Raw genomic sequence first — 27560 nt, forward strand, 5'->3', positions numbered from 1 at the left:
GCTAAATGTAATACGTTCAAGAGAATAAAGTGTTTTTTCTGCTGCAGAGTGGAATTAAATAGACCAGATGGTGCATTAAATTATATTATATGAAAAAGCCCTGCATTGTGGATTTTTTTTATCCTGATACTAGGAGTAAGTAAAGTGATATCCAGAAAACAGCACATGTTGTCCACCATTTGATATATTAACAAAAAGCAAAAATCTCAGTAAATGCTAACACATTTATATTTTTGGGGAAGAGATTATAACACAATTCATACACTAAATAGAGCATCTTCACTCTCAATTTTGTTTATATCTACTTGTATGAAGAAAAAAAAGACAGATGTCAGGTGGGCCACACTGGTTGTCTCCAACTAACCATCTTGCACAATCACGTTAACCAAGCTTGACACATTTTTTGTTCATATTTTATTCATTTGCGTTATTACACGAGGCACAATTCCATTGCAAGGCAGCTCGAAACGAAATGACACACTGGTCACAGCACAAGACAACGTATTGTGCTTGTCTAAACACAATGTACAATTTGAGAAAAAACAAATAAATGGGTTCTTGTTCTAATATTTAAAATAATCGGGGGGTCATAAAGGTGTGTTAACATCTTGGTACTACATTCAAAGGCACTGGAGTGAAAAAGTGAATTTACTGGATCAGTATCACTATGGTAGGCCATTGCACGTTCCCTTTTCATTTGTGGTAATATTTGATGAAATACAGTCCTCATGCCTAAATACATAAAACTTTTTTGTTTAGTTAAAGGAGCTTTATTTGGACTCTATGGTCCCAAAATCTAGGAGTGTTGGGTGAATAAGAATCATTTTAGAAAACATAAAACTCTCTATTGTGTCTCTATTAGTTTAAGGCACAATGTGGAATGACGAGAGCAAAATTCAACCGCCCTTAAAAGTCCCATGATACTCATGGTCATGAATGGTTTATGTATTAATAAATACGGTTGTCTAGTCTATCCATATGGAGATTTTGCTGGTAAATGTGCAGTCTCCTCCTCTGCTATGCAACTCTTTCATTGAGCACGGAGAGTTTTTTGTGAAGGAAGGTTTCAACGTGGGGCCAAATCTTGTTCGTTTCTGTGCCGGAGAAGGTCACCAGCACACCTTTACTCCTGCAACGCAAACAGAAGAAATATATTTAGCAATTAAAATAACATTTTCAACAATTAAAAATAATAATACTTAAATGATAATGTAATCATCTAATTTAAGAAAATATTGTATTGGAGGACTCTATGTACATGCTCAATGGGCCAGATTCAAGAACGTAGAGGGCCATATATAGTCCACAGGCCGCACTTGGTTTACCTTTAATTTGAAGGGTGACCTCCACAGGTTTGTTTTGCATGATTACCATAGAAACAGGATTAGAATGTACTTTCTTGTGGCAAAATACAAGCATGAAGACAATAAAGCCATCAATTATCCATCCATCCATTTGAGCCGCTTATCCATATTAAATTAAAAAAATATACGTATGCCACAAAGTCAGCAGCGTTGAGTCTGATGTGGAAAGACTTCCTTCCCAGGCGCGCCGAGTAATCCATGCGTCACGAGAGTTAATGGTGAGTAGAGATTTTTTTTAATAGACAGGTTAACTTTTTACTCTTGTATGAAGGTTAAGAATGTTACATTCACTCAACCATATCCACTTAAAACCTTCACCTACATTACTAAAGGTTGAATAATTTTAAGTATTTAATTTGCTTTTTTTCCCTTTTGTTACACTTGGATGTCAAGTATTGTAACAAGTGTAATACACAAAAGCCTTCCTCACCACATCCACTTATAGTATTTGCAATACAATTATTAACATTTTGACATTTGCATGGAGACAGTATAGGCCTTGGAAGTAGAAATACGTCGATAGAAAAATAAATCACAATAATATTTTTCTAAACTAATTTGGCTTCTTATTTTGTTTTTGCCCCACTTAGAATTTGCTATATTTCTCATTATACCAATTAAGCTCTGAAACTTTTATTTTTTGCCAGCATTTAACTTCCACGGATATAATAGAAGTACATGTTTTTAATGTATTAATATAAAAACAAGTGCTTACTGTCAGAAAAGGTTCCCTTTGTCAAAACAATTTCACATCATAAAATCACAGATAATTATCAAGTCGTCAAACTGCATGGCTCAGCGATATTCCGTATGTGCGTGTCAAACAGTAACACTGTTCCTCTGTCTGCAGCTATGTTGTTGGTTTAAGCAGTGTATGTCACTGAAGAATGCATTTAAATTATTGGATACAAATGATTAATTGCTCTAATCATGAGTGCTAAAATGTCACTTAAAATGTTTCTTTATAGTTAGGAAATGTTTTATGATGGCCACAGAATTACCATGGAACAGATTTCTATTATCAATATTTCCTTTGGGATAATTTATTTATAAATCTGAACAAACCAGAGATTTAAAAAAAAAAAAAGTGTTTAACCTCTGAGTTGCAACTGTATTGGGACACATGGGGGTTTGTAAAAGAAAATACATGGTGAGGGTTCAAGGTTCATGCATGCCAAATTCATCCAAACATGCCTTCATCTTGCTCTGTGTCCTGACACACAGTCAAGCTTCAACGGTTTGACTGAGAGCAATAATTTACTGTCTAAGTCCGCCATAAGTGATAGTGGATGTATTCTAATAGTGAGTCCACAATGTTACACAACCAGTGTTTCGTCTTAAAGAAAAAAAAAATGACTGTGCCATTTTTGGGCTTTGATAAACGGTCAAATCTGCTTCCAACAGCCTTGAGGAATGTAATTGAAGCAATCCTTTGGTGAAGCAAACACTTGTGAGGAATGTGCATGAAGGAACAAAAAAAAAAGTTTTTTCACACAGTGTGGTGTTTAAGGGGAGCAGGCTGTAGTAGTAATACAAGCAACCATCTGCCCAGTTTTACTCATTTATTTCACTGCAGAGATGCAAACTGACACTAGTGATGTAATAGCTGGACTGACATGCAACACCTCAATAACAAAATTAGAAATTAAAAAAAGTATCACGGCATCCACTAAGGAGGTTGTTTTCATCTTCATGAAGGTTTGCTTTTGTCTAAAGTTCTGATATACTGTATCCACTGATATACTTTTTCAGTTCTTAAACATTTTAAATAATGACACATCTGTATCATATACTTTAAGGATTTACTTAACTTTTCAATTTCAGTCACCAACTCTTTCTTTTGGATATCGAAATTGGAAATGTACACTATTAAGGTCCCAGATTGTTGTTAACACGAGGTGCACAGCTGTACCTGTAATATTCCAAGACGGGCTCAGTCTGGGTTTCGTAGGCTTTCAGTCTCCTCGTGACCGTATCTGGTGTGTCATCGTCCCTCTGGACCAGAAGCTCCCCTGTGACATCATCGCGACCCTGAACAACGTGTGATTAAAGGTTGAAGGTGTTGCTTGGTTGGTTAGAAGATCAAGTTACACTCATATGGAGCATTATAGCTAATTTGATTTATATCATTGCAAAGTACCGACAAACAATTCCATCATCTCTTCAAGACAAAACAATTGAGTTCTTTTAACCTTTGTACCATTGAATATATGGACAAAACTGATTTGAAGCAGATCACAATAGAAAAGATTTTAAACATTTGCCACACTTACGATCTATTGCAAAATCTCACCAGGCCAGGAAATAGATATGAAATGCTTAAGACCCAGAAATATGGCCACTTTTATTGTTTTTTTCCACATCCCTAGTGGAGATTGTTTTCTTCCGTTTGTTCTATTACACCATCACAAAATGCTCATAGTGTCATTGCAGCTCTGAGTCCCCATTTCATTTCAGCGTACGTGTGATAATTATAAGGGTTGTATTTACAGGCACTTTTGGTGGGTTGAAGTCAATGTTGTATACTCTGCCGCTGGGAAGGTGAGTCCAGCGAGAGGACAGTCTCTGTTTAATGGTGGTGAAAGGTACATTGAGATTGATGACTGTGTCCACATTGTAGACTTCATCCAGAGAGTCTGCTTGGGTGACGGTTCGAGGGAAACCTGGAGGTGAGATGAATAAAATAAAAAAATTGCATTGAATGTCAGAAAAACAATGGTTGAAAATGTCATTTTTGTCGGGCCATTTAGGTAGTTAGGAAGTGCTGGGATTAGACGGTACTAGCATTTTTTTTTAATTAATTTATTTTTTACTCTGGAACGGAAGGAATTGCCATCATGACACAAAAAAATGCTGATTTTTTGTTTTTCCACTAGTCAGTAAGCAGGCTATTTCCTGGTTCATTTAGAAAGATGTTGGACGCAAGGAAGGCCTCTACGAGTTGCATTCTGGGTAACAAGTTCTGGCCAAAAACAAAAAAACTACAAAATCTTAATGACTTCCTTTCCGCTGCTTTTTTATCCAGGGCGGCTAAAAAATTTTTTTAAAACATTACATCCGTATGAGCCTAAATATCTTCTAAGACAAACATAGCAGTCCATTTGCAATCCATTTAATGCCCTGACAATGAAATTACCTGGATGGATGAGAAAAAACACAGGCATCCGTAAGTTAAGAGGCAACTTCCTGGTTTGTGGTGGATGACATAAGAATTCTTAAGTGGTAGGAATGGTTGCATCATGACAAAAAAAAAAAAAAAAACTGCAAAATTTGTCTTTTTTCTTTTCTTTTTACATTTGACAGTTTGAAGGGCTACTTCCTGCTTCATGGAGACAGGCAGGCCTCTACCATATGCATTCTGGGAACTGTTTCATAATGACTCGAAGTCTTCTACCGCAGTTTTATCTTGTATGGTTAAGACAATTTAGCAGCAAAATCCATCAATTTTTATCCATCTCAGAAGGCGGCCATTTTGCTACTTGGTGCCATCTGAGAATGACTTCACATTGCCTAAGCCGGTTAGCAACCGTTACAGAGCAAAGAAATTAAAAAAAAAATAAAAAATCTGTCTGGAGCGGCAAAACTTTTGAACATTATGATGAATGAAACAGTGTGTTAGTGTAAGTCTAAGAGCTACTGTAATTAGAGCTGCATCATAACAGGAAACATGCTGTACCCAAAACTTTGAGATTCATTTTCTTCTACCTTTCAGCTTCCATTTTCTATTTTTTTTTTTTTTGTGTGTGTGCATGTCATTTTTTAGTTTTTCAAACATTTTTAGACTTTTCTGACTTTCTGTCAATTTTCTGACATATTTTGGGCAATTTTATGAACACGTGGTCATTTTCTGCATCGCTTGTTCCTGTTTTGGACATTTTATGGCTGCTTTTTTTTTATTTTTTTTTTAACATTTGTTTCTGCCTCTTTGCTATCAATTTTCTGACATTTGGGAATTTTTTGTGGACATTTTATGGTAATTTGGGGAATTTCTTTTATTTTTTGACATTTTATAGTTACTTTTTGAAAGTTTTGTTTTCTGATTATTATTTTTTGGAGCTATTCCAAAGACATTTTATGGTAAATTTCTGCTTTTCCTCTTCCTTTTTGGACATTTTATGGTCACTTTTTAGACATGTTTAGTTGTTTTACTTTTTCATCTTACCATTCATCTCTTTTTCTGACAACTAACAAATTTGAACATTTCATTTTTTTTTTTAATTTACTCATTCTTTTTTTTTTAAATCTAAATCATTAATTATTTTAAATAGTATTTTATCTTTAAAAAATGTATGTTTAAAAAAAAACAAACAATTTTTTTTTAGGGAGCCAAATGAGTGGGATTAAAGAGCCAGGGCCGCAGGATCCCTGGCCTAAGCGCTCAGGAAGCGACCAATCATGGCTCATTTGTTTTCTGGGTTTGGTCATGTGATGTTCGCAAGTTGTTGAGTTAATGAGGTCCTTTTGTCACATTTATATAAATTGGCACCAAACTGTAATGGGTTCTTCCACAGAAAATTTACTCAAACATCAATCAAAAACAAGTACAAGGCAGACCAATCAATACACGCGATACTTGAGAGAGTAAAGCTTTCTTACCGTCGAGCAGCCAGCTGCTCAGCTCTATCGCTCGCAGGTCCTTGAGGATGAGGCGAGACATGACGTGATCGGGCACCAGCTGACCTCGATCAATACTCGACTTGAGCACCAGTCCCAACTCTGACACAAACAAACAGGAAGGAGAAGAAAAAAGATGTCAAAATTTACTTTTCCTACTTCATTATATATTCTAAATGTCATTTGTCATGTTATGCTAAATAAAGCATGAAATGTATATAATCTGTATTTACAGTACAATATACCCCACTGCTATCTGCATCTGGAAAAATAGATTATACAGAACTGTCACATAGTACACAAACACCCATTCATCAGCTGTTTTTTTTAAAGGTCACAACACAATAGAATTCCTTCTCCACTACATTTTCTTTTGCCTCTGAAGGAGTATACCAGAAGAGGATAGGAATTTCCTCAATGACCTTGCTCCACTGCTGACAAAAAAAACAATCAGTTTTATACTACATGCATGGTGACACAGTGGACAAGGGGTTAGCACATCTGCTTCACAGAAGTAAAGTTTGATTTTGAATTTTGACTCTGCCCTTCGAATGTGAGTGTGAATAGTTGTCTATAGCATGTGCCCTGCGATTGGCTGGCAACAAGTCCAGATTCGACCCTGTTTCTCTCACCAAAAGTCAGCTGCGATAGGCTGCAGCTCACGCGTTATAACAAGGACAAGCACTATAGAAAATGAATGGATTGATACCATGTATAGGCTCAATATTCATCCATCCATTTTCTTCAATTAATCACAAAAGCGTGGGTGAAAACAATCATTCAAATATCATACAGGAAGGCCAGAGCTAAGATTTATAAAAAAAAAAAACATAACTAAAGAGCTAACAATGAGCCCAACGAGCTGCCCCTATTGAATATCATCCATCCATCTGTTTCCAACAATGCTTGCCCTCTTTAAAGGTCGTGGGTGAGCTGGAGCATATCCCAACTGACCTTGGGGGAGAAGCAGGGTACAGACAGGACGGCTCGCCAGTCAATAGTAGTGCACATATAGACAAACAACCATTCACGCTCACACGTGAACAATTTAGTTTTAAATGGACCTAACGTGTTTGTTTTTTGGCAGGGGGGGAGGAGGCCGGATTACATAGAGAAAATCCCAGATTTGAACAGATAACCTCGGAGCTGTGATGTACAGCACACAAGCACAAACACGGGCATTTATAATCACATATTAAGTTGTTGCAAGACCCTTGAGATCAATCCAACATCCATCATCATCATCCTCTGCCGCCATTGAAAGAATTTGCTATATTTGATTCATTAAACAAAAGTTATGCATGAAATAGGCTAGTTGTGTGTTTTTTTCTTTGTTGGAAAAATACAGGACAATTATATTATTGTCCCTAAAGCGATAACGGTTGAAATCCAAGGCAACCTGATGCAAGGGCAAAGATTATAACATGTTTTAACTGCTAAGTGACCCACATGAAAATGTTTTCATTAGTTTACAATCGTGCAGAAAGCGACACACTCAACGTGATCAAAATCAATGCGTGCACTGTCTTGCTTATCTTTACAGCTCTTTTAATCATTCCAGCAAGGTGATACTGAAGAGGCTTTCTTCCAAAGTCCAGTCCAGCTATATTAGGCCAAGTGTTTCCAGTGCAAACAAGAAACTACTCCCAGCAGCATAAGCTGCAAACCGGTTCGATTAGTACTACCCCGTGTATGTCCCAGATAAGCAAGGAGCGGTAGTCTTATCATCAACACAGAGCACCAACACACCCGATTTTTGTGAGCACAAATGAATGGTGATAAGGTTTCCTATTCAATTCGTGCATGAAGTACATGCTTACCAGTTTTAGCGTTGATGTTGGCCCTCAGAATATCCCCACTGGAGATGTGTTTGAGTCCAAAACTTTTGCTTATCCGCCCAGACACCGTCCCTTTTCCGGAACCCGGGGGTCCCATGATGACTGCACGAAAAATCCTCTGGAGAACCATATCGAGAATGCGGCTTTCAGTTTTTACTTGCAGAAGTAGGACTAAACTCCTCCTGGATGCTCCGTGAAGCGAAGAGTAGCTCTGTTGGCAACGCAAGTGTATGACGTCAACGGGAGGGGGCGTGGCTCGGAGACTGGACGTGCTTCATTTTAGGTAACCTGACGAAGAAGAGGTAGATCATTTCGTGATAGGAAATGATTAATGGAACCCTTATGTAATTTGTTCATGGTACGTTTTTGTATAATATTTACATATGACCAGTAATTACAATAATCGGAGAAATTATAATACATTGGAATGATGCAGTAATTCTTAAAATATAATAAACAGGAATCATTAAGAGTTTACTCACATCATATTAAAGGATTATAATAGCTTAGTTTGTCGCTGGCACGCAGGTTTTTGATTTGTTGTTTTATTATATAACGCTCCCTGCAGGGCAGAAGAGGAACCGCAAAAATAAAGCATATTTTTGTCCCTCTTACGTTTCCGTAGTCTCCTGCCGTCAGCGTCTTCCTGGAAAAACACACGTGGATTTTCACTGACAAGAGCCAAGCAGGAGAAGCGAGCCAGACACAACAACACCATCATCATGGCAAGCCACGGACTCTCCTACAATGGCTGTAATTTCTTCAGGCAGCGCCTCGTCTTGTCTACGTTGAGCGGGAAGAGGGTTAAAATCAGAAATATAAGGTCCAAAGACGACAACCCGGGGATCCGTGGTGAGTGTGTTGGGCAGCCAGAATTCATGAGGCGTCGCAGTTAGCTTCCATGCTAACGAGCTAGCTGCTACGCAGTTGGGAGTGAGTTTGGTGACGGTGACTGAGGGGGCAAAATAAGGGGCTGGAACTCTATTCCAAATGCAATAAACATACATATTTGTTACCGTTTACTAGTTTTTGAATATTGCAATTTAAAATAACTCTTCTATATATATAAAAAAAAGTTAATTTCAAATGCCGTTTAGTTACGATTCCATGCGCATGCCTTGCTATGGTATGCGAAAACTTCACAGTCACGCCTTTTTAAAATACTTGTTCTATTTCTAAAATAACTTATTCTGTTTTATTGAATGATTGCCTTTTGATTCCCACCCCCACAGATTTTGAAGCCAGTTTAATCAGACTGCTGGACAAAGTGACCAATGGCTCCAGAATAGAAATAAATCAAACAGGTGAATGTTTTTGACTGTGTTATTTACAAGTTTTGCCAGTTTCCAGGTTTCTATGACATGCCCGAAGATCTGGACAATCAATTGTTTGTATTGAGCACCTTTTTATTTATTTATTTCTAATATAAGCTTCCATTGATTTGGACTGCTTATTGGAATAGAATGGCTGCATATTTATCATGTCCAAAGGCTGCATAGTAGATCATGTCCAAAGCAAAGTGTTTGGTTTTTCAAGGATGCAATAAACATGTTTAATTCCCGCTAAGTAACAGACAAACATGAGCTGAATGAGTTTCACATTATATGATAGATTATAATTGCATAATTAAAATGTTTTGCCCATTTTTGCTCCTTTGCCAAAAAAGTCAGCTGTAATGGGTTGTTTGCATGATCCTGATAAGGAAAATCCCATTAGAGATGGTGGGCAGATGGACTGATGTAATTGTCCTGCAATTCATTCAGATATAACCCTAATTTATACAGTTCAATAAATTTAAAAAAATAATTGTTGGCTATGTTTTTTTGTTCTTTTTTTCTGATATCCAAATTTCGCCCCACTTAGATGGGTGTGACAATGAGTGGATCTTATCTTATCTTATTTTATCCCTTCAAGGAACTGTATTATTCTACCAGCCTGGCTTACTTTACGGTGGCTCTATAGAACATGACTGCAATCTGCAGCGTTCTATTGGTTACTACCTGGAGGCTCTGCTCATGCTGGCTCCCTTCATGAAGACCCCACTGAAGGCCACCCTGCGAGGCGTCACCAATGACCCCTCGGACCCAACAGTAAGATAACACACTTTACTTTTATTCAAACTATTATCACATCCTCAGCCTCTGTCATCAGTTTTGATATATCCATATGCCTGCTGTAGTTCCTCTTGTGGTCACTAAGGAGGGGCATCATTTATTTAACTGCAGAAAATACCAGGTGTCTATTGCAGTGAAACATTTGTTAGGCAGGAATATATTTTTATAATCTTTTTTTTTAATGTTTTTTTTTTTTGCATTGTTATACTAATCAAGCAATCAACTAATCATATTTCACTATAATATGATTTGCATTAAAATCATCTTATTTTATGTTTAAGGTCCTCTCCTACGTTCCAAATATTGCCACTTATTTTATAATTCAGGACCGCTGCAGAAAAATATCGCTCCAAAATACACTCTGTAGTCATTTTAGGTGTGTTATCTGATAGTTTTCAGCAGATTTTGCTCCACACACATTTAAGTCAAAAACCCGTATAAGCCTACTGACGTCAGCATCAGAAGATGAGCACATTTCCTTACGTTACACATGTTCTTGGGTTCACAAGCAGGCCTGTGATGTAGTCGTCGTTGTAGTTTGACTGGATAGGTTGGCATTGTTGCTATGGTGAAAACAGAAGTGATAACTAGCCAGTTACATACATAGTATAAGTTGTGGGAGATGGCTGTTGTCATGGCAACAGTGAATCACATCTTTCCTTGTTGCTACGACTTAACGCGTGTGTTTTGTGTAGGTTGATCTGCTGAAGTTAACAGTTCTACCTCTGATGAAGAGATTTGGCATAGAGGGCGACGGCTTTGACCTTAAGGTGATGTGTAAAACCTCATTACATATTCAAATTGAGCAACTTGAAACTAAGGCCGACTCTTTTTGTTTGTGCGCCCTCAGGTGTTAAAGAGGGGCATGGCACCCGGCGGAGGCGGTGAGGTTGTCTTCACGTGTCCCGTCCGCAAAACAATCAAGCCAGTGCAGCTTACAGACGCCGGAAAGATTAAAAGAATCCGAGGAGTAGCGTATCCTTCAGATCAACTTATTATATTTGTGCTATTTGACATATTTGTGCATTATGAGCAACCGATGGGTAATGTTTTTTTTTTTCTATTTAAGTATTCACACACACCTTCATAGCTATGCACAATTTAGAGGCCTGTCATGCATGTTTTTCAAATGTGGGAAGGAGCAGGAGTATCTGGAGACAAACATAGCGGAAGAACTTGGAAACGCCACGCAGGAAGGTTAAAGTTTGATTCGAACCCTGAACATGAGAATTGTGACACATATGTTAACTCCAAGGGCAATTATTCCCAACCACTTTGACCTTTCACATTAGTGTCTTCTGGAAATTTATATAATTTCACTTAATTGGTCAGAAAATCATACAAACAAATGTTTACCTGGTACATACAGTACAACTTAATTTAACCTTTATTTAAATAATTTGAGATTCAGTAATCATTATTTCAGCATATATTTATATTGGGACAATTTTTATTTGTTGTGTCATGAAAAAATTCTCACTGCACAAGATCACCATGCTTACCCATGCCTGTTTATCTATGAGCCTTGACGGTCTAAACACAGATATTCAGTGAGAGTTTCCCCTCAGATGGGCAACAGGATTGTGGAGTCGGCGCGGGGCGTCCTGAACCAGTTCATTCCAGACATCTACATCTACACAGACCACATGAAGGGAGCCAGCTCTGGCAAGTGAGTATCCCCGAACAATTGCTTTGCTTGGCGTTTAATAGACTAAAACTCTGTCTTGGGTTTGCAACGGTCACAACGGACGACCCTCAATTAAATAGTTTGTGCAGGAGTGCAAGAAAAAGTAAACACGCTGCACAAGAAGATGCATTTAGCTACAGCAGTAATTGATTTTTAATGCGTACTGTAACTAATTTAAATACTGCAATCGCATAGATTGGTGACAGACTACGGTGCTTTCCAACATGCACATAAATATGCATTATGTTTGTACTCTTAATGGCATACTGTAATTCCGTAAGTTTTATGACAAAACTAATTTACCAACTTCGCCACTAGATGGTGCTACAACACACTCAAACCTGCCAACTACCCAATTTGTGAAGCAGTTACATTTAAACACCACAAAGTTGCACAATTTGGAACCCAACCAAAACTCACAAAAGTTACACAAAAACAGAGTTACCCCACCCCATTTTTTCCCCCCATTTCCCTGTTTTTGTGGATGGAGATGTTATGATAAAACGGTAGTAGTGATACAAAAAAGGAAACGGGATGATGACTATATATATGAAAATGGCACTTGCCAATACAATAGCAAAGTGATGCACATGACTATAATACAGCAAGTGTTCTTTTAGTCATGAAAATCCTGGAGAACTTATGCAAAGTGAAACTGCATTTACCAAGTCTTTGAAAATGTATGGAAATTCTTAACCGCTTATTATTGTATGGAGGACCAAAAAATGCCTAAATAAATAAAAGTCAATATAAAAAGGTATAAATCAAAATATACTCCCTCTCATTTGAATAACTTTTCATAGTGGATTTCATGCTGACAGCGTCTACAGCATGAAATAAATATGACAGCAAAGCCTTTTTATTTATTGATTGATATTTAAATCTATATATTTATTTTTGTATTTATTTCCGCATTTCATTTTACATCTTTTTTTATTTTTTGAATCTCACTTTTTTTTGTTTTTAATGTTATTTATGTATGTGTGTGTATATAAACTTTTATTTATTTATTTATAGTTTTTGGGTCCACCATACCTGTTATCATAGCAGCACAATGAAAAAGAGTAAGCTGTTGTACGCACATTTCCAAAATTTTGCAAGTCTTGCAGAGAAGGTGCCGTGGGGTACATTGTGGTTGGTATTGTTGTCCTCAAAACTGTCATAACCGCTTGTTGCAGGTCACCGGGTTTTGGTCTGACACTAGTGGCAGAGACTCTTGAAGGCTGTTTCCTCAGTGCTGAGATGTCTTCCACGCCGCAGGGTCAAGGAGACCCCATTTTGCCCGAGGACCTCGGCCGCAACTGTGCCAAGCTTTTGCTGGAGGAAGTGTATCGGGTAAGTGTTGTATAATTGTTTTGTTAAAAAAAAAAAACACACACAATTTTTGTACAGCATATTGTTTTCAATTGAGCTTTTCATCCGAAAGTAAAATCACTCAAATTTGTGTTTTCAGACAACATGCCGCTAAACATTGTTTTATTTGTTAATCAAATCTGAAGTTCTAGGCAATTGTTATGCAAACTCACAAGCCCTTTTATTTGGATATCTCAACCACACCAGATGGTTGTACAGTCATATGATCTATTGGGTGTGCTTTGGAGCTGTTTCTGTACAGCATGGTGAAGTAGTCTTATGCAACAAATAGGAAGCCAATGAAGCGTTGTTGCTGTATTTTACAAAAACTAATGTTCATAAATGCTCATGCCCAGGACACACACTGCAGGTAGATATCAGCGGCACTTGGGAATGCTGATTTCAGTCTGTCCTCAGACAATATGGTATTATTTGGCTTGAATACCTGTCATCCACAGTCCGGACATGAGTCAGTTGTGGCGCAACAGTCACACTCACTGCCCTTGTTTGCTGGCATTCCCTTGTAATGACCATCTGGAATGCAGCTATGAATTTGTTTATATACAAGACTGGCATGTGGAAGGTATCTAAAGCCTTGTTTGTTTCGAAACGAGGCTAAAAGGGCATATATGGCTTATTATAAATCAGAGTTGTGAAACTCAATCGCATAGGGGGTCAAAACAAAAAGGGACCGCCATAGGCAAGTATATATAATATGAGATGAGACACTTTACACTTAAAGGCAGATTTACCCAACACTGTTAAACCAACATTTAGCCAACTAACTCGGTACTTTCGGTAAGTGGTCTTATTTGAAACCATTTCACACCACTTCCGGTGCACTACTTAGCTTAGCAAACTTGACGCTAACTTCACAATTGTCACACAGCAGCAGGTACGTTAACTCTTTGACTGCCAGACGTTTTCAGAAAAGGGATGCCGTGGGTGCCAGCCGATTTAAGCATTTTGACTGATCTTTCAAGGTCCACAGAAAATTTTGTTTGTTTCTACCTTATTCCGTTTTTCAGTAATCAACAATAGAAAATGGTTAGTTTCACCCAAATGCCTGTTTTGAAACAAAAAACGGAGAAATCAAGCTTTTTGTGAAACGATATTATTTCATGCACTCTAGTGAATTTTACACCTTTTTTTTCCCATGAATGATGCCACAAACACCTAAACAGTGCTTTACTTCTGTAAAACACTACCACCAACAATGAAAAAGTGTTTTTTGATAGCAAAATACGTTTATTTACATTCAACAGTGTAACAATTTGACAAAACAATTTGGCAAACTATTTACAAATGTGTGCAACCGTGGTACTATTTACAATTGTGTGGATGTTTCAAATACAGTTTTTCTTTTTGTAACACTCCCCTGCGTGCAAGGGGACGCAGCAGGATTTGCACAACAGATTAGTTTCACTGCGATGGCCCCTTAGCGTGCAGACACTACACTTTCTTGCTGGCTTTTTTTTCCCGGGGAATAGCAAGTATATACCGCAGTGTGTGTTTGGCCATGTTGCCATCAAGTCTACTCTCAGATCATGATACGGTGACGTTACGGTGGTGTTACGTCTGGCAGTGTCAGTGTCTTCTCCGTGATCAGACTGTACCCACTCCAACGATGAATATGCATTGGACTCGTCGTCCGATTGAACGTCCGCCTGAGCGTGCTCGGTTGTGCTCCGCGTTTTCCGGCGTTAGCATCGCTAGCCGGTGAGGCTTTATGACGTGATCATAGCCGCCGCGTCAACGCTTCCAACTTCGGCGTCAACCTCGGAGTCACCATCATCATCATCGTCGTCATCAATGTGCTCTTTAGCATTGGTCAATGCTTTTCGTCTTTGAAAAAAATGCTCAAGCGTGAGCTGCTTGCAACCGGTCGCCATTATGGCTTCCTCAGCCATTGTCCCCTCAACACTCTAGCTCCGCCTCACGTCTTCTACTGACGCCTACCCAATCTTGTCCAAAGAGAGTCATCGCTGCCATCTAGGGGCCAAAAATAGGCATTATATTAACTAGATCTGCTTGATACTTTCAGCACAGCTGGCCAAGGCTTTCCTCCACCTGTCCCCCCCCCCCCCCCCAAAAAAAAAACTTGGTGAACGTCTTTGGCGCTCCTCCGTAGGTTTTTACTAAACGTTATTTAACGTTTTTGGCAGTCAAAGAGTTAAGTAACGTCAGGTAAAACTCTTGTAACAAAATATAGCAATGTATTGGCATGCACATGAATTATATGAATAATGATACTGGTCATTGACGCAAACCACCCCTGACTGTTACAGACTCGGCTCAACGAGCCAACACATGCATGTGAACTAAACTTTTCACGCAAGAACATTATGCAAATGCCTGTAAATTAGTCAGTGCTTAAGACACTTGAATAATAGGTTAACATATTTTCAATAAATAATTTAGTGACATATTCTACAGGATTAATAGCTTTTGTGTCAGCGGTGCTTCACAACATACCAGTAGCGTTTCCAATTCTGTTTTGTTGCAGTTACAAGTAACACTTGTGACTGTGAATGTGGTTTTTTTTTGTACTGACGGTCTTAATATAGTTGTTTTATTTACTTGTGTATTAAATTACTGCTATTATTTAAAATTGTATTAAGTCTACTTTTAGAAAAACCTTTGGGGAAAGGTGACCCCTATAACAGGGCATGTGTTTGGGACAGTAATCGGTATGTGTGAACCCAGATTAATGCATTTGAGAGATCAACAAATACTGACCACTGCTGCTTTACCCGCTGACGTCTAGTATTATATCCAGTCACATCGATGCAGAGCAAGCATCTGCTGCTGTGTTCAGGATGCAGCTTTTTGGGTGACACATCCAGCGTTTTTGTTTTCACTCTTGCAGTAGCCAAGGTGACCATCACTCTATATAAACAAAAAGTAATAATGTCTCACAGCAGGGAGGAAAATAACACTCAATGTGAACATGTCGATTTTGTTCAGCAAGTGTGTGTTGAGCGCGAGTCTGCCTTGGCTTTTTATTGGAGGCATGTGAGTCCAGTTAGCTGGTCAGGGTATTGCTGATTAACTCTGAAAGAGGAATATTGTTGAATGCACCCTCTTCAGTCGCAGCAGCACACAGTCTGGAGCTGGTGTGTCTGCCCCAGAGGCTTCCAGCATGGGTGGATCTTTTTTTATATAAATGTGTTTTTGTTTTGTTTTTAAGGCAGAAGCATCTGGTAGATCAGGTCCTTCCCAAAGTGTTTATTTGAATAACTGCTTGTTATAATAACCCGACTGCAGTTGTTGAGCTGCTCATAGTTGAGAAGAAGGAAATGAGAACAAGAATATTGATTATCCAGTTGGAATTGTTGTGATTTTTTATTTTTATTTTTTTCTTTAAAAAAAAAAATTAGCAGAGTCTGTGCTTGTTTGCTCTCTGGTTAATCAGTACAGTCAGCTTGTAGTAAACCAACCACACGCCATGGACATTTTGTTTTTGGCCGCAACATCAACAATGGACAGGAGCTGATGTAAGTGGTCCTCTTGACAGATCTTATTCATTTTGGATACTTGCTTGTTTTTTGGAATATTCTCTATCAATATACTGTGAGATTGTTTATTAGTTCAATGTTAAAAAATTGTATTTTTTTTTTATATATATTTTTTGTAAATTTTATTTATCTTGCTTAGATTTGCCATTTTTGCATTGACCTCTCATTGAAGAAGAAACTGTTTTTATAGGATTGTCCTAAATTGCCTTTTGTGTGTGTGTGTGGGGGGGGGGGGGGGGGGGGGGGTTCCAAATGGCCTTGTGGTGTCAGGAGTCTCTTGAGAGACGACCATTTTTCCCCTCAATGAAACAGACGTTCTGTTTGTATTTTAAAAAAAGAAGAGGAGGATAAAAACACGTTTATGAATGTGAGAGGAGATTTGTAGCTAATATAAGCAGCACTTGATGGAAAGACACCACATTTGCAGTTGTAAAAACCACAAATGAATATTAGGATCACTCAAATGATTAAGAAAAAAACGTTAAATTGAAGAAAAATGCATTAGAAAAGAGCATAACAATTCCAATTTTTGAAAAATTTAACTGCACGATTACAGATTTATTTATTTATTTTTTACTTACAACATGCCCCCCCCCGCCCCTCCAAAAACTAATTGTTGTAATATTCTTTGGGACTTTTTAATCATGTTGTACTCTGGCTTGTATATAACATAATTATATGCACAATATAACTTTTCTTTTAAAATTAAGACTAATATTTTGGGTTGTATGGCTAGATAATTTCTGGAAATACACATTCTGCTGTAGTTCCCCCTGTGGAGACATTTTACAGGATTTGAATGAGTTGCACTTGCTTCATCAATAATTCAATGAATGCCGATCAAGATTTGCTTTTATTTTATTTCACTTTAATAATCGGGACTGACTGATTTTAGAATCAGTTTTGACCAAAGCGTTAAAATTGATGCCAAAATTGGTTTGTACAGGATATTGAATTTTCTGCATTTGTTAGCTTAGTAATATGTAGCCCAGCAAATTGTTTTGAACGGAACGCGTCTTGTGACAAATGTGACAGCGTGGAGGTCCAGTGTGGAGACGACAGGCGGGGCAAGTGTTTGCCATCCACTAGCAACTTTATACAATTAACCAAGGTGAGAGCCTGAGTCTAAAAGCATAATAAGAATGAATGTGAGCTATAAAGAGCCACCATATAATGCGTTTACAATTTTAACTTTGATTGACGCAAGTAGTTAAATAATGTATCAAAACTGTTACCATCGTGAAATCATTATTCGTGCAATGTTTTTACATTCATCGCAATGGGGGGGAAATTATATTATAATACTTTCAACTCTTAACTGTCTTTACAATTGTTTAAAAAAAAAAAAAAAAAAAAAGTTAGCCCCTTGGCTTCATTATCAAAACAAGAAACACTCACCCTTAACTTTGACAAGTGACATGCAAAGCAAGAATTACTGCTTGTGCTTGGAAGGTGAATTGTTTTACACCAAAGGGGTCACCAACGTGAGCCAAGGAACTGAGTAGCATGTAGGCTTTTTCCAACATTAGCTCACTAGTGATGGGTCGTTGTGATTTCCTAGGAATGTTATAGAAGTAATCAATTGAAAACAACATCGGCAGAGATTTATATAAATAAAGTATTGCATATTTTAGTTTTTGTTTACAAATTTTTGAGAGAAATAACATGATTATTATCTTCATGTAAATGAATATCATAGAGCAAATCTTTTTCTGCAAAACACATTACTCATTTAGCTGCTCACTGAGCTTAGGTCTCATAAGATATGCAATTATGCATGCTGGTATTTGACCCATTTTTCTTATGTGTGTGTAAATTTTCCAAAAACTTACAAACTACACAACCACGGGGTCATTTAACCCCCCACCCCCCAACGTGTTTTTGTCCAAGATTGATAAGACTTGTTGCATCGGATTTGCCCCTCTGTCACGGGTCCAAACATCTCCGCCTATGTGACGTACATTACAGAGTTGACAAACACACGGTGGTCCCTCTTTGTGTTTGCAGGGCGGCTGTGTGGATTCGTCCAATCAGAGCCTGGCACTGCTCCTGATGACCCTTGGCCAACAGGACGTGTCCAAGCTTTTACTCGGACCCCTTTCGCCGTACACGTAAGCTATTGAAACGCGCACACAGTGAAGGATAGAAGTCGTCACTTGGTTTAGTCATAAACACTTGGATGGATGCAACCGACTTCCTGTTCAGTTAATATTCAACTGTATGACACCAGGATAATCCAAAGTTCTCACGAATGAACAAAAGTGGATAATAATACTGTTAAGTAGTAATCAGTGCGGACTATATATGCATCATGAATTAGGGTTGCAAAGTAGAAAACTTTCCATGGAAATGAATGGAAAGAAAGCAGGAATTCCAATTCCGAACAGAAATTCCAATAGATTCTTATAGACATTTGACGCAATCTTTGTAGTGCTGTTATATTGTATCCGTCTTTGTGGCTTTATATTGATTCGTAACTCTTCATAGTTCATGAATATTTTATATTTATTTATTGTGGCTAGTTTGCTGCAGTAGCTGCTAGAGTGGCTCCAACTACTCCAGCCAGATTCCTTGTGTGATGCAACATGCTTGGGCAATAAATATTTTTCTGAATCTGATATAAGTGAAGGTTGGCTATTAACTCATTCACTGCCAGTGACGGCTTTAGACGTCAAAAATTCATTTGAACTATTTCTATTAGTTTAACATTTTTCCCACTTTTGTCAACAAGAGAATGAAAACCTAGATTTTTTTTTATTGTATTAGAAGAGATAGAAAATTTGTGATTAATCGTGAGTTAACTGGTGAAGTCATGCGATTAATTACAATTAAATATGGTAATCGCCTGACGCCCCTAATTCACTATTTTTTTCAAAAATAAAAGATTATTAAAAATTGGAAAAAAATTATTACAATTATTTTATTTATTTTTTCAGAAAAGATTATTAAAAAATTAGGGGTGTCAGGTGATTAAATTTTTTAATCGTAATTAATCGCATGACTTGACTAGTTAACTCACGATTAATCACACATTTTATATCTGTTGTAAATATACCCCCAAAAAATCTAGGTTTTTATACTCTTGTTAACAAAAGTGGAAAAAAAAATAAACTAATAGAAATAGTTCAAATGAATTTATGACGTCTATAGCCGCCAATGGCAGTGAATTAGTTAATAGCGAACTTATAGTCTAGGGGAAATATAATTTAGCATAAACCTAAAAACAACCAGATTTAATACATTTAGTGTTTCACTGAAAAAAAATATTAAATTTTATTTTGTCACGTGGTTCCACAAAAAATCATCTGGCTCCAGATACACTTTTTAAGTAAACGTCTACTTAAAATGTTTCTGGATCTAGATGATTTTATTGCGTGCAGCCGCTAGATGCAATAAAATTGAGTACATTCAACACACCATTTTTTCCAGTGTGCCTGACTTTGAATGCCGCATTTAAAAACATTTCAACCACTTCGCAATTCTAACATTGATTGTTAACAGTGCCAGTGAATGTCTTTATATTCTTTATGTATGTTCTCTTTTCACTGCACGGTACCCACTCGACTTGACATGTCTACTATACTCGCAATGCATTTCCATTGGTATCACACCCTTTCTAGTCATTTATTTGTGTCAGTTCATTCATTCAATTTGCATTTGGTTTTGTAACATTTGAGCATGGTACTGTATGGCTAAAATCCTTGAGAGTAAAATTGAAACTGGTGATACATTCAAAGCAACTTGGTTTTCGCATTTTTCGAGGCCAAGCGTTACTGTGCAGTGAAAAGCCACATAACGCTGGGAAAGTTTTAGGACTGAACCATGAACTGTCCATTTTCAGTTATCATGGTACCGGTGCTGTGTTGCTGTCAAGTACAGTACTATGATAACTGAAGATTGGCAGTGCCATCGCTATACACGCCTCTTCGACCTGACGCCGGATCGAAAGCTTTTTTTTCTTCACAGGAATATTAATAATAAATTACAATTTCTTGCATGCGTTATACTTCTACTGGACCAAATGTAGTCAGAATACAGGTATTGTCACTAGGGGTGTGGCGAAAAAAATCGATTCTCATTTAGTACGATTCAGAATCGTTTTTAAATGTCCCAAAATCGATTGTATTTAAATAATTTTATACTGTCTTGCCTTTGTGTGTGTGTGCCTTTATTTGGAGCGCTGTTCATGTTGTTTAGCCACCGAGGGGCAGTGTGGTTCCACGCAGTCTAATACACTGTTAAGTTGTAGCCACATTAGAGAGTAGAAGGAAAAAGTCAAGTTATTCCAATAAAATTATTTATTTTTGCGTGGAATCGTTCTTTTGAGTGATAAGTGCCGCGAGTAGCGCGCTAATTAGCATTAGCGAGTCAGACTGGAGTAGATCATTACAATTCCTTGCACAACTATAGATTGAAGCAAAAGTCATTGTCAATCAAATCTTTTTGAATCAAAAATCTTTCTTAATCTAAAATCAATTCTGAATCGCAGGCCCAAATATCGGAATCGAATCGTGAGACATTCAAAGATTCCCACCCCTAATTGTCACTAATATATATGATAATGACTGTGTTGCTGTTGATGTCTAGCACACCATACACAGCTTTCACAGTAAGATGTGGCATAAGTAAAGCTGAAGTTTAAGGTGAAAGAGAATTGTTACATAATGTGCCTGTGAATGCATCTATGCATGTGATAGAGGCAGTATCATCCTTTCATTCATCATTTGTTGGAAGTGGCCGTAAAATATCTTTTTTTAAACCTGAAAGGTACCTTTGAGAAAGTTTAGCATTTTATTGTGTTGCCATCCTCAATGTTGTCTTATTGGATCCCTTGAGCGTGCGGTATGCTTCATTTCCTAGCTAATTAATCATTTCTTTGTTCTCTCTCAACAGGATGGAGTTTCTCAGACACATAAGAGATTTTTTCCAGATAATGTTCAAAATTGAAGTTTGCAAGCCTTTAGAGGATGAACGCAAAGGGGGAGATAAAGTCCTGATGACGTGCGTCGGAGTCGGTTACAGCAACTTGAACAAAACCCTCAAATAAAACATTTTGTACATAAAATGTCTGTCTGTGGTGGTGTTTTTATTGTCTAATAACAATGAATAAGAAAATACTGTTGAGTACCAATTGTCAGTCAATGGAATATGAAATGCATTTGAATGTTTGTGGTTTGTAAGGCTTAATAACAAAATAGCTTGAATTCTATATTCTTTTCAAGTCGTCCTGGACGATTCCACTATTGGAAAAGTCCCTTCTCATTTCCCACTTGACTGCTATTTGTCATTGCAGGAATTTCGAGGGAGTTAGTCTTGGCCACACAGACGTTTCAGGGCGTCACCGTAACTGCCTGACACTTCAGACTGAGGGGGAAAAAAAAGTTAAACAGTCATCTTTTTGAAATGTTATCAATGTTATACTGTGGAATGTGTTGACCTCCAGCTTAGAGTAGAGCGAATATCCAAACAGCTTCTTGTACTCTGCTCTAATGTCAAGCAAGTCGATTTCGGCGCGGCTGACCAGTATCCGGGTCAATGTGGACTCTGTGGTGCCTAAACCCTAAAGACAAACATTTTAGAAAATAGACACATTATAATGTGATGGCACACATTTCAAAGCAAAAATCTGAATTGTTCTTTTGTTTTGGCACTTTTATCATGCGCTGTTGCATTTCAACCAACGTTGCACATTTCATCCCTTACCCCCAAAGCGACAGGCTTAACATTCCTCTCAGTGTGTCTGATGACAATGTGATAGTCCACTGTGGCGCTAAACAATGCCTTTTGGGATCTCGTGAAAGGGATTCCACTCACCTTCATGCTCTCGAAAAGTCTCTCTGCGAGGTACGCTGGCACGTTCTTCACACATTTGACTAGAGGGAACAAAATCAAATATACAAATTCACAAGAGGGCACAAGACTTATCTTGGATCTCATAAAGGACGAAACGGAACATCCTACATGTTGTGTTCCACATGCGATTCTCACCTACAGCCACCAGAAGCTCCTCCAGGTTTCCGGACATTTCCCCCTCGATGCTCTCCTGCAGAGTCTTCTTGCTTATGTTTTTGTACTCTACCAGAGCTGCGCAAATGCAATACGGAGGTTATGTTTTATGATGTGACAGTGATTCCTTTGCAGTATTTTGTGAGAGATAACCTGGTGTGCAGTGGGAAAATTGTATGAATCTTTAGTCTGTCAGTGGAAGGCAGAACAATTTAATGCACTTCCACTAGGTGGCAGTAGGTAGGTACATAATTTAACCCGTCACCTTTTGTGACTTTTTTTGGGTGGTGTAGTGCGATTTTTTTTTTTATTCTGATGTAAAATGTTAAAAAGGTAAGTGATAACCGGCTTTCAAGTGAAATGTTACAATGAACTTAAAATGGAGTACAACTTAAAGCTTTTCTAACATTTCAGTACATTCCCAAGGAAGTACATTCGTATGCCTTTCTGTGTCTCTTCGAGTCTCTCTGTTGCAATTGATGACAATTTCAAATATCCCATATTCCACTGAGAGGGCAAACATTTGCAAACACTCACAAACGAGAGTTTTTCAGGGTTCATTCAAGGTTGCAACATTTGCAAGACGTTCGCCAAATGTTTTTTATTTGTAAGTAAATTTGAAAAATTCTTTGCGACCAAAAAAAAATAATTAAAACTGTTGGCGAACATTGCGACCTTGAATGAACAATGACAAGGAATCAACATTTGCTACCTTCCTCAAACATTGGCCCCCTCAGTGGCCACTCACGACATTTATTGGTCAATTCCTGGCTGGATCAAACACCTATTGTGAATTTTGCCATTCAGCCCTAGTAGCAAGTTGTGCAAAAAGGACAAACAAAACAGTTTAACACAACCTCTAAAGGTTATCGTGCTTTTTCTATTTGTCCTGAAATTTAATCCTATAGTATTATAGGACTATCGCTAACGTTTTGGGAAAGTAAACTATAAAAACAAATAAATAAATAAATAATCAAAATCAATTACATTATGTAAAAACATGAATGAATTAAATTATTAAATATATATATATTTTTTTTAAATAATGCAGTACATCCATTGGCCTATTTTACAAATTAACACACAAGTTTACTAACTACTCACTCTGTCTTAGCTGAGGAACACTCTTGTGGCACAAGATGTCGATGAACCTGCCCTCGTCAGTTCCCCACTTCTTCTCTCCTGCCTCATACAGAGCCTGCAGGGATTCATGACAATGGGAACAAGCCCTTAGTTTGTGTATGTGTTAAAACATACCAATGACATATATAAGAGACAAGTAAGCTCATGATGTCTGTTTTGTGGGGTGAAAAAACAAGTGATTGTTATTGATATACAGTGCAGTACTTTGGCATCTGCTTTGGCTTTGGCTGCATCCACACCGGAGCTCTCGTCTCTCTTCCCCTGTGAGGATAAACCCAAGAACACAATTTATCATCGCGTTTCCTTCAAATATACACTAAACAATGATACAGTTGAACCCAAGCTTACCTCCGCCAAGATAAGCAATGCTTTGCCATAATCTCCAGACACCTCTGACTTGAGGTCATGAAGCAGCAGTTTCCCAGTTTCTATGACACACATGTTGCATCATGAACTGCAGTTACGCAATTGCTAGGTGGTGGAATCCAAAGCTATGAGGTGTAGGACGCTCACCTGCCACGTACACGTCAGACATGGCTTTGATCTGTTTGTTGGATCTCGAGGCGAAAAGTTCAGTCAACGTGCTCTCGGTGGTCCCTCCACCCTGGAAAAGAAATATAGTATTCAGCGTTCCAGAGTTGTGATTCAGGCTGTTTTGCTATGTTGACATTTAACATTTTCAATTTAGATTTTTACTGTTTTTGAATTTAGTTATAGGTATATAGATGTGATATAACTATGTGTAGTTAAATGAATAACAATGTGATAATGATTTTGTGAACTACATTTGAACCTCTTACTCCTCACCATCTCTTGAGATAAGAATGTGTATGTTTTAAAAGTTGTCAGAATCTCTTGTCATTAGTCATTTGGTCGTAAAAACTGAAGGTCCAAGGTCAAAGCCTGTCTACATCATTTCTCCGAAGCTGGTGGGGAGCGGAGATGACCATGTCAGTATCTTGTGCCTGCTTATTTTCAACACTATCTCTCTGCAAATGTAAGAGGCGGAGAGAACCTTTTCTACTAGTATAAAGACACTGGGAGTTTTCATATTTGACACACACTGGGAGCTTATCATCACTTTTCGAATGTAAGCTTTTTTCCTGTGTCTTAAGAGCTCTTAATAAATCCTTGCAAAGGAAACTTCTTCATGAGGTCTCAATTCTGATTTATTTGAACACGCAAAAGATTACACTTAATAAAGTAATCAAATAATGCCTTCAGCTTTAGTGAGCTTGCCTTCACTTGAAGCAGGTATTCCAATAATAGGGCTGAATTTGAGCATTTTTCAGTCAGCAAAAGCCTAATTGTCGGATGTCTTTAAAAAAGGAGAAGAGTTTGCAACCACAAAGTCGAAGCTAACTGTTAGCCTAGCTTCCTCTTTTTCTTCCTCTGCTGTTAGAAGAACAAACACACATGCCGATTTTTCCTTGTCATGTGTGAGGCAGCCTTACATACAAAAATAAATGTTTAAAATCTAGACAGATGCTGTGAAATGAGCATTTCACCTCACCTTGATGGCTTTGGTGACCTCATGACAGTCGTAGACAGCAGGAGATTTTACCAAGGCCACCAACAAATCCTCAAAGTCTCCGTGCGTGTCGCCCTCCAGGTCATCTATTAATGCCTGATGGCACAACTTGGCATTACCTCACCATGTACAATGTTTGCCGCACATTATTTCACACTTTTTTTAAAAAATATTTTCTGACATGCTATTATTACAACAGCCTCCAACGCAACATTTACTACATCGCAACATCCACGTACCCTTCCTGTGGCTTTCTCGTAGGCCTTAGCAATGAGCTGCCGCTGAGCGTTACTTCTTTGGGTCAGCACCTCAATCAGGGTCTTTTCCGTTGTGCCTGTAAGAGAAAACAGATACGGTACATCAATAAACACACCAAACATTTGCAAGATATGAAAAAAAGTGGCTATAATAGTAATTAATCTTACCAATGCCCTCTATTGCCTTCTTTAAAGCAGCCACATCCTCTTCCACTTTAAAATTTGCCTTGTCCTTCACAGTACCTCTTGCGTTGGACTAATAATAACAATAAACACCAACCATTAAACCAAGGGGTACGACACATACAGTATTTTATTCTGGCTGCTTAAGTATATAGATGAGCAACACTCCTGTGCGATTTGTTATTCAGTTGGCTTACTCCCCACCTCCTCTAAAATTGGCTCAAATAATGATTTATTTTTTATATATAAATAATTAGTTATTCAATTTAAATAAAATTTGTCAACTAAATAATTGTACATGTACTTTGTATACTGCATATCCTAAATATTTGTTTTAAATTATGATTCTATTAATTATAAATACAATTAAAACATGAGAAATATTTGTAAGTAATTCTCAACATAAGCTATTGTACATATGTCACTTTTTTAACTTAAATTAATTAATGTATGTATGTATTTATTTATTTATTTAAAAACAAATGTGGCACTTGATGCATTTTGAGATTTAGTGCTCTAAATACGTAAATAAATATTGAATTGAGTGATCTTACTGTCACGCTCAGTGACGATGGGGAGTCCAGCAGCAAATCCAAATCATCCTACAATAATTTAAAAAAGAAAAAGAAAAGAAAAAAAAGCATGATTTTTCACTCAATTTATTTAGTCCACCAAACAACATTGAATGCAGAATTTTCCTCAAGTACTCACCCAAAAAGACATGTTTGTGCTGGTGGATTCTAAAGTTTTGCACTACGGTGAAAGAGCAGAATGCAAGAGATCATATTTCACTCCAGTTTACCCTTGCCACCACTGATCTGTGCTTGCCACTGAATCCACTTCCGCAAACCAATTCCAAATCCAATGGAATATTCCAACAATTGTGCGTAACTCAAGATAACTTCAACGTGTGTTAGTCCTAAATCCAAAAACGTATACCGTTTACCTGTATGTTCTAAACGAGGCTAGATGCTTTTACTCATTGAAATAAAAAGTAAAGCTGACAAAATGATTTTTATCGAGCTAGAAATGAGCTTTTACCTTACCTAAATCCAAGCTTGAAATTCCAGAATGTTACACTCACTCACGCACTTTTCACGGATGTGCTAAAGGCAACGCCCATCAGAGGAAGAGTTGAGTCCACTTTTTCTTTTTTGTAGCACCCAGACAACATTTTTTTCAACGAGTAAAGGTAAGTTATCAAATGTTATATTATAAGTAATTTAAATACGTTATTTAAAAAAAATAATGTTGGTAAAAGAAAATAAGTTAAAGAAAATAAATGAATCCACGGGAAAGAAGAAACGAGGAATGAACCCTCTTTGTTTCTAATAATTTTAAACGATCTAAGAGTTGACACTTTTAAAACCATAATTGTATATAAAAACAATTTTGAATTATATCTAATAATAATATTAATATGAATAATAATAATAATAATAAGAAGAAGAAGATTTTTTGATTTTGAAAAAATACATTTATTTGCCGCTCTTATTTACATTCTTTTCATAACACACAGCTCGGCAAGAGCAATGAAATAAATAGATTTAAAAAAAAAAATGCTTTTACATCAGAACATCACTAAAACATAGCGCCTCCTCATTCACGTCGCACAGTGCCCCGTTAACAGTCCACATCTCACAAAAACTATCCAAATCTCCTGCTCTCTTGTAAAAACTAAAATCAATAAAGAGTCTGGACTTTATCAACTTTTTGCAGAAGAAGAGAGAAAGAAAGAAAGAAAGAAAGAAAGAAAGAAAGAAAGAAAGAAAGAAAGAAAGAAAGAAAGAAAGAAAGAAAGAAAGAAAGAAAGAAAGAAAGAAAGAAAGAAAGAAAGAAAGAAAGAAAGAAAGAAAGAAAGAAAGAACGAATATGCCTACTTGTGGGTGGGTCGCGGATTGGGTAGTTTCCCATGGTCTGGATGGGCGATGAAGGCATCACAGACTGTTGTT

General features: G+C 37.4%; 3 protein-coding genes across 6 annotated transcripts; 1 reads left to right on the forward strand and 2 right to left on the reverse strand.

The window, feature by feature from the left end:
* Positions 1–397: 397 nt before the first annotated feature.
* ak3 (adenylate kinase 3) lies at positions 398–8574 on the reverse strand. The gene is made up of 6 exons (XM_077585334.1): positions 8432–8574; positions 7799–8104; positions 5961–6080; positions 3855–4027; positions 3277–3395; positions 398–1129 (listed from the first exon to the last, which is right to left on the reverse strand). The coding sequence occupies exons 2-6, from the start codon at positions 7944–7946 to the stop codon at positions 1018–1020; spliced, it is 672 nt and encodes a 223-aa protein (XP_077441460.1). The 5' UTR covers positions 7947–8104; positions 8432–8574; the 3' UTR covers positions 398–1017.
* On the forward strand, positions 8032–21553 carry rcl1 (RNA terminal phosphate cyclase-like 1). Its single transcript, XM_077585329.1, has 10 exons — positions 8032–8099; positions 8442–8668; positions 9049–9120; positions 9731–9906; positions 10626–10700; positions 10781–10905; positions 11474–11599; positions 12796–12952; positions 18496–18599; positions 21382–21553. Exons 1-10 carry the CDS (start codon positions 8047–8049, stop codon positions 21533–21535), a joined length of 1269 nt encoding a protein of 422 aa, XP_077441455.1. The 5' UTR covers positions 8032–8046; the 3' UTR covers positions 21536–21553.
* A 4-nt stretch (positions 21554–21557) lies between these two features.
* anxa3b (annexin A3b) lies at positions 21558–27558 on the reverse strand. Of its 4 annotated transcripts, none has more exons than XM_077585333.1 (14): positions 27489–27558; positions 26320–26361; positions 26163–26210; positions 25594–25681; positions 25408–25502; positions 25151–25264; positions 24151–24241; positions 23986–24065; positions 23842–23898; positions 23599–23692; positions 22477–22572; positions 22303–22361; positions 21926–22048; positions 21558–21852 (listed from the first exon to the last, which is right to left on the reverse strand). In XM_077585333.1, exons 2-14 carry the CDS (start codon positions 26329–26331, stop codon positions 21796–21798), a joined length of 1014 nt encoding a protein of 337 aa, XP_077441459.1. In that variant the 5' UTR covers positions 26332–26361; positions 27489–27558; the 3' UTR covers positions 21558–21795. The 4 variants fall into 4 exon arrangements, with proteins under 4 accessions (XP_077441459.1, XP_077441456.1, XP_077441458.1 ...); XM_077585330.1 differs by lacking the exon at positions 27489–27558 and adding an exon at positions 26655–26725; XM_077585332.1 differs by lacking the exon at positions 27489–27558 and adding an exon at positions 26655–26718 and having other exon boundaries at positions 26320–26527.
* Between the last annotated feature and the right edge of the window lie 2 nt (positions 27559–27560).

Source organism: Vanacampus margaritifer, chromosome 14 (assembly GCF_051991255.1).
Source record: "Vanacampus margaritifer isolate UIUO_Vmar chromosome 14, RoL_Vmar_1.0, whole genome shotgun sequence".
Classification (NCBI taxonomy): Eukaryota; Metazoa; Chordata; class Actinopteri; order Syngnathiformes; family Syngnathidae; genus Vanacampus; species Vanacampus margaritifer.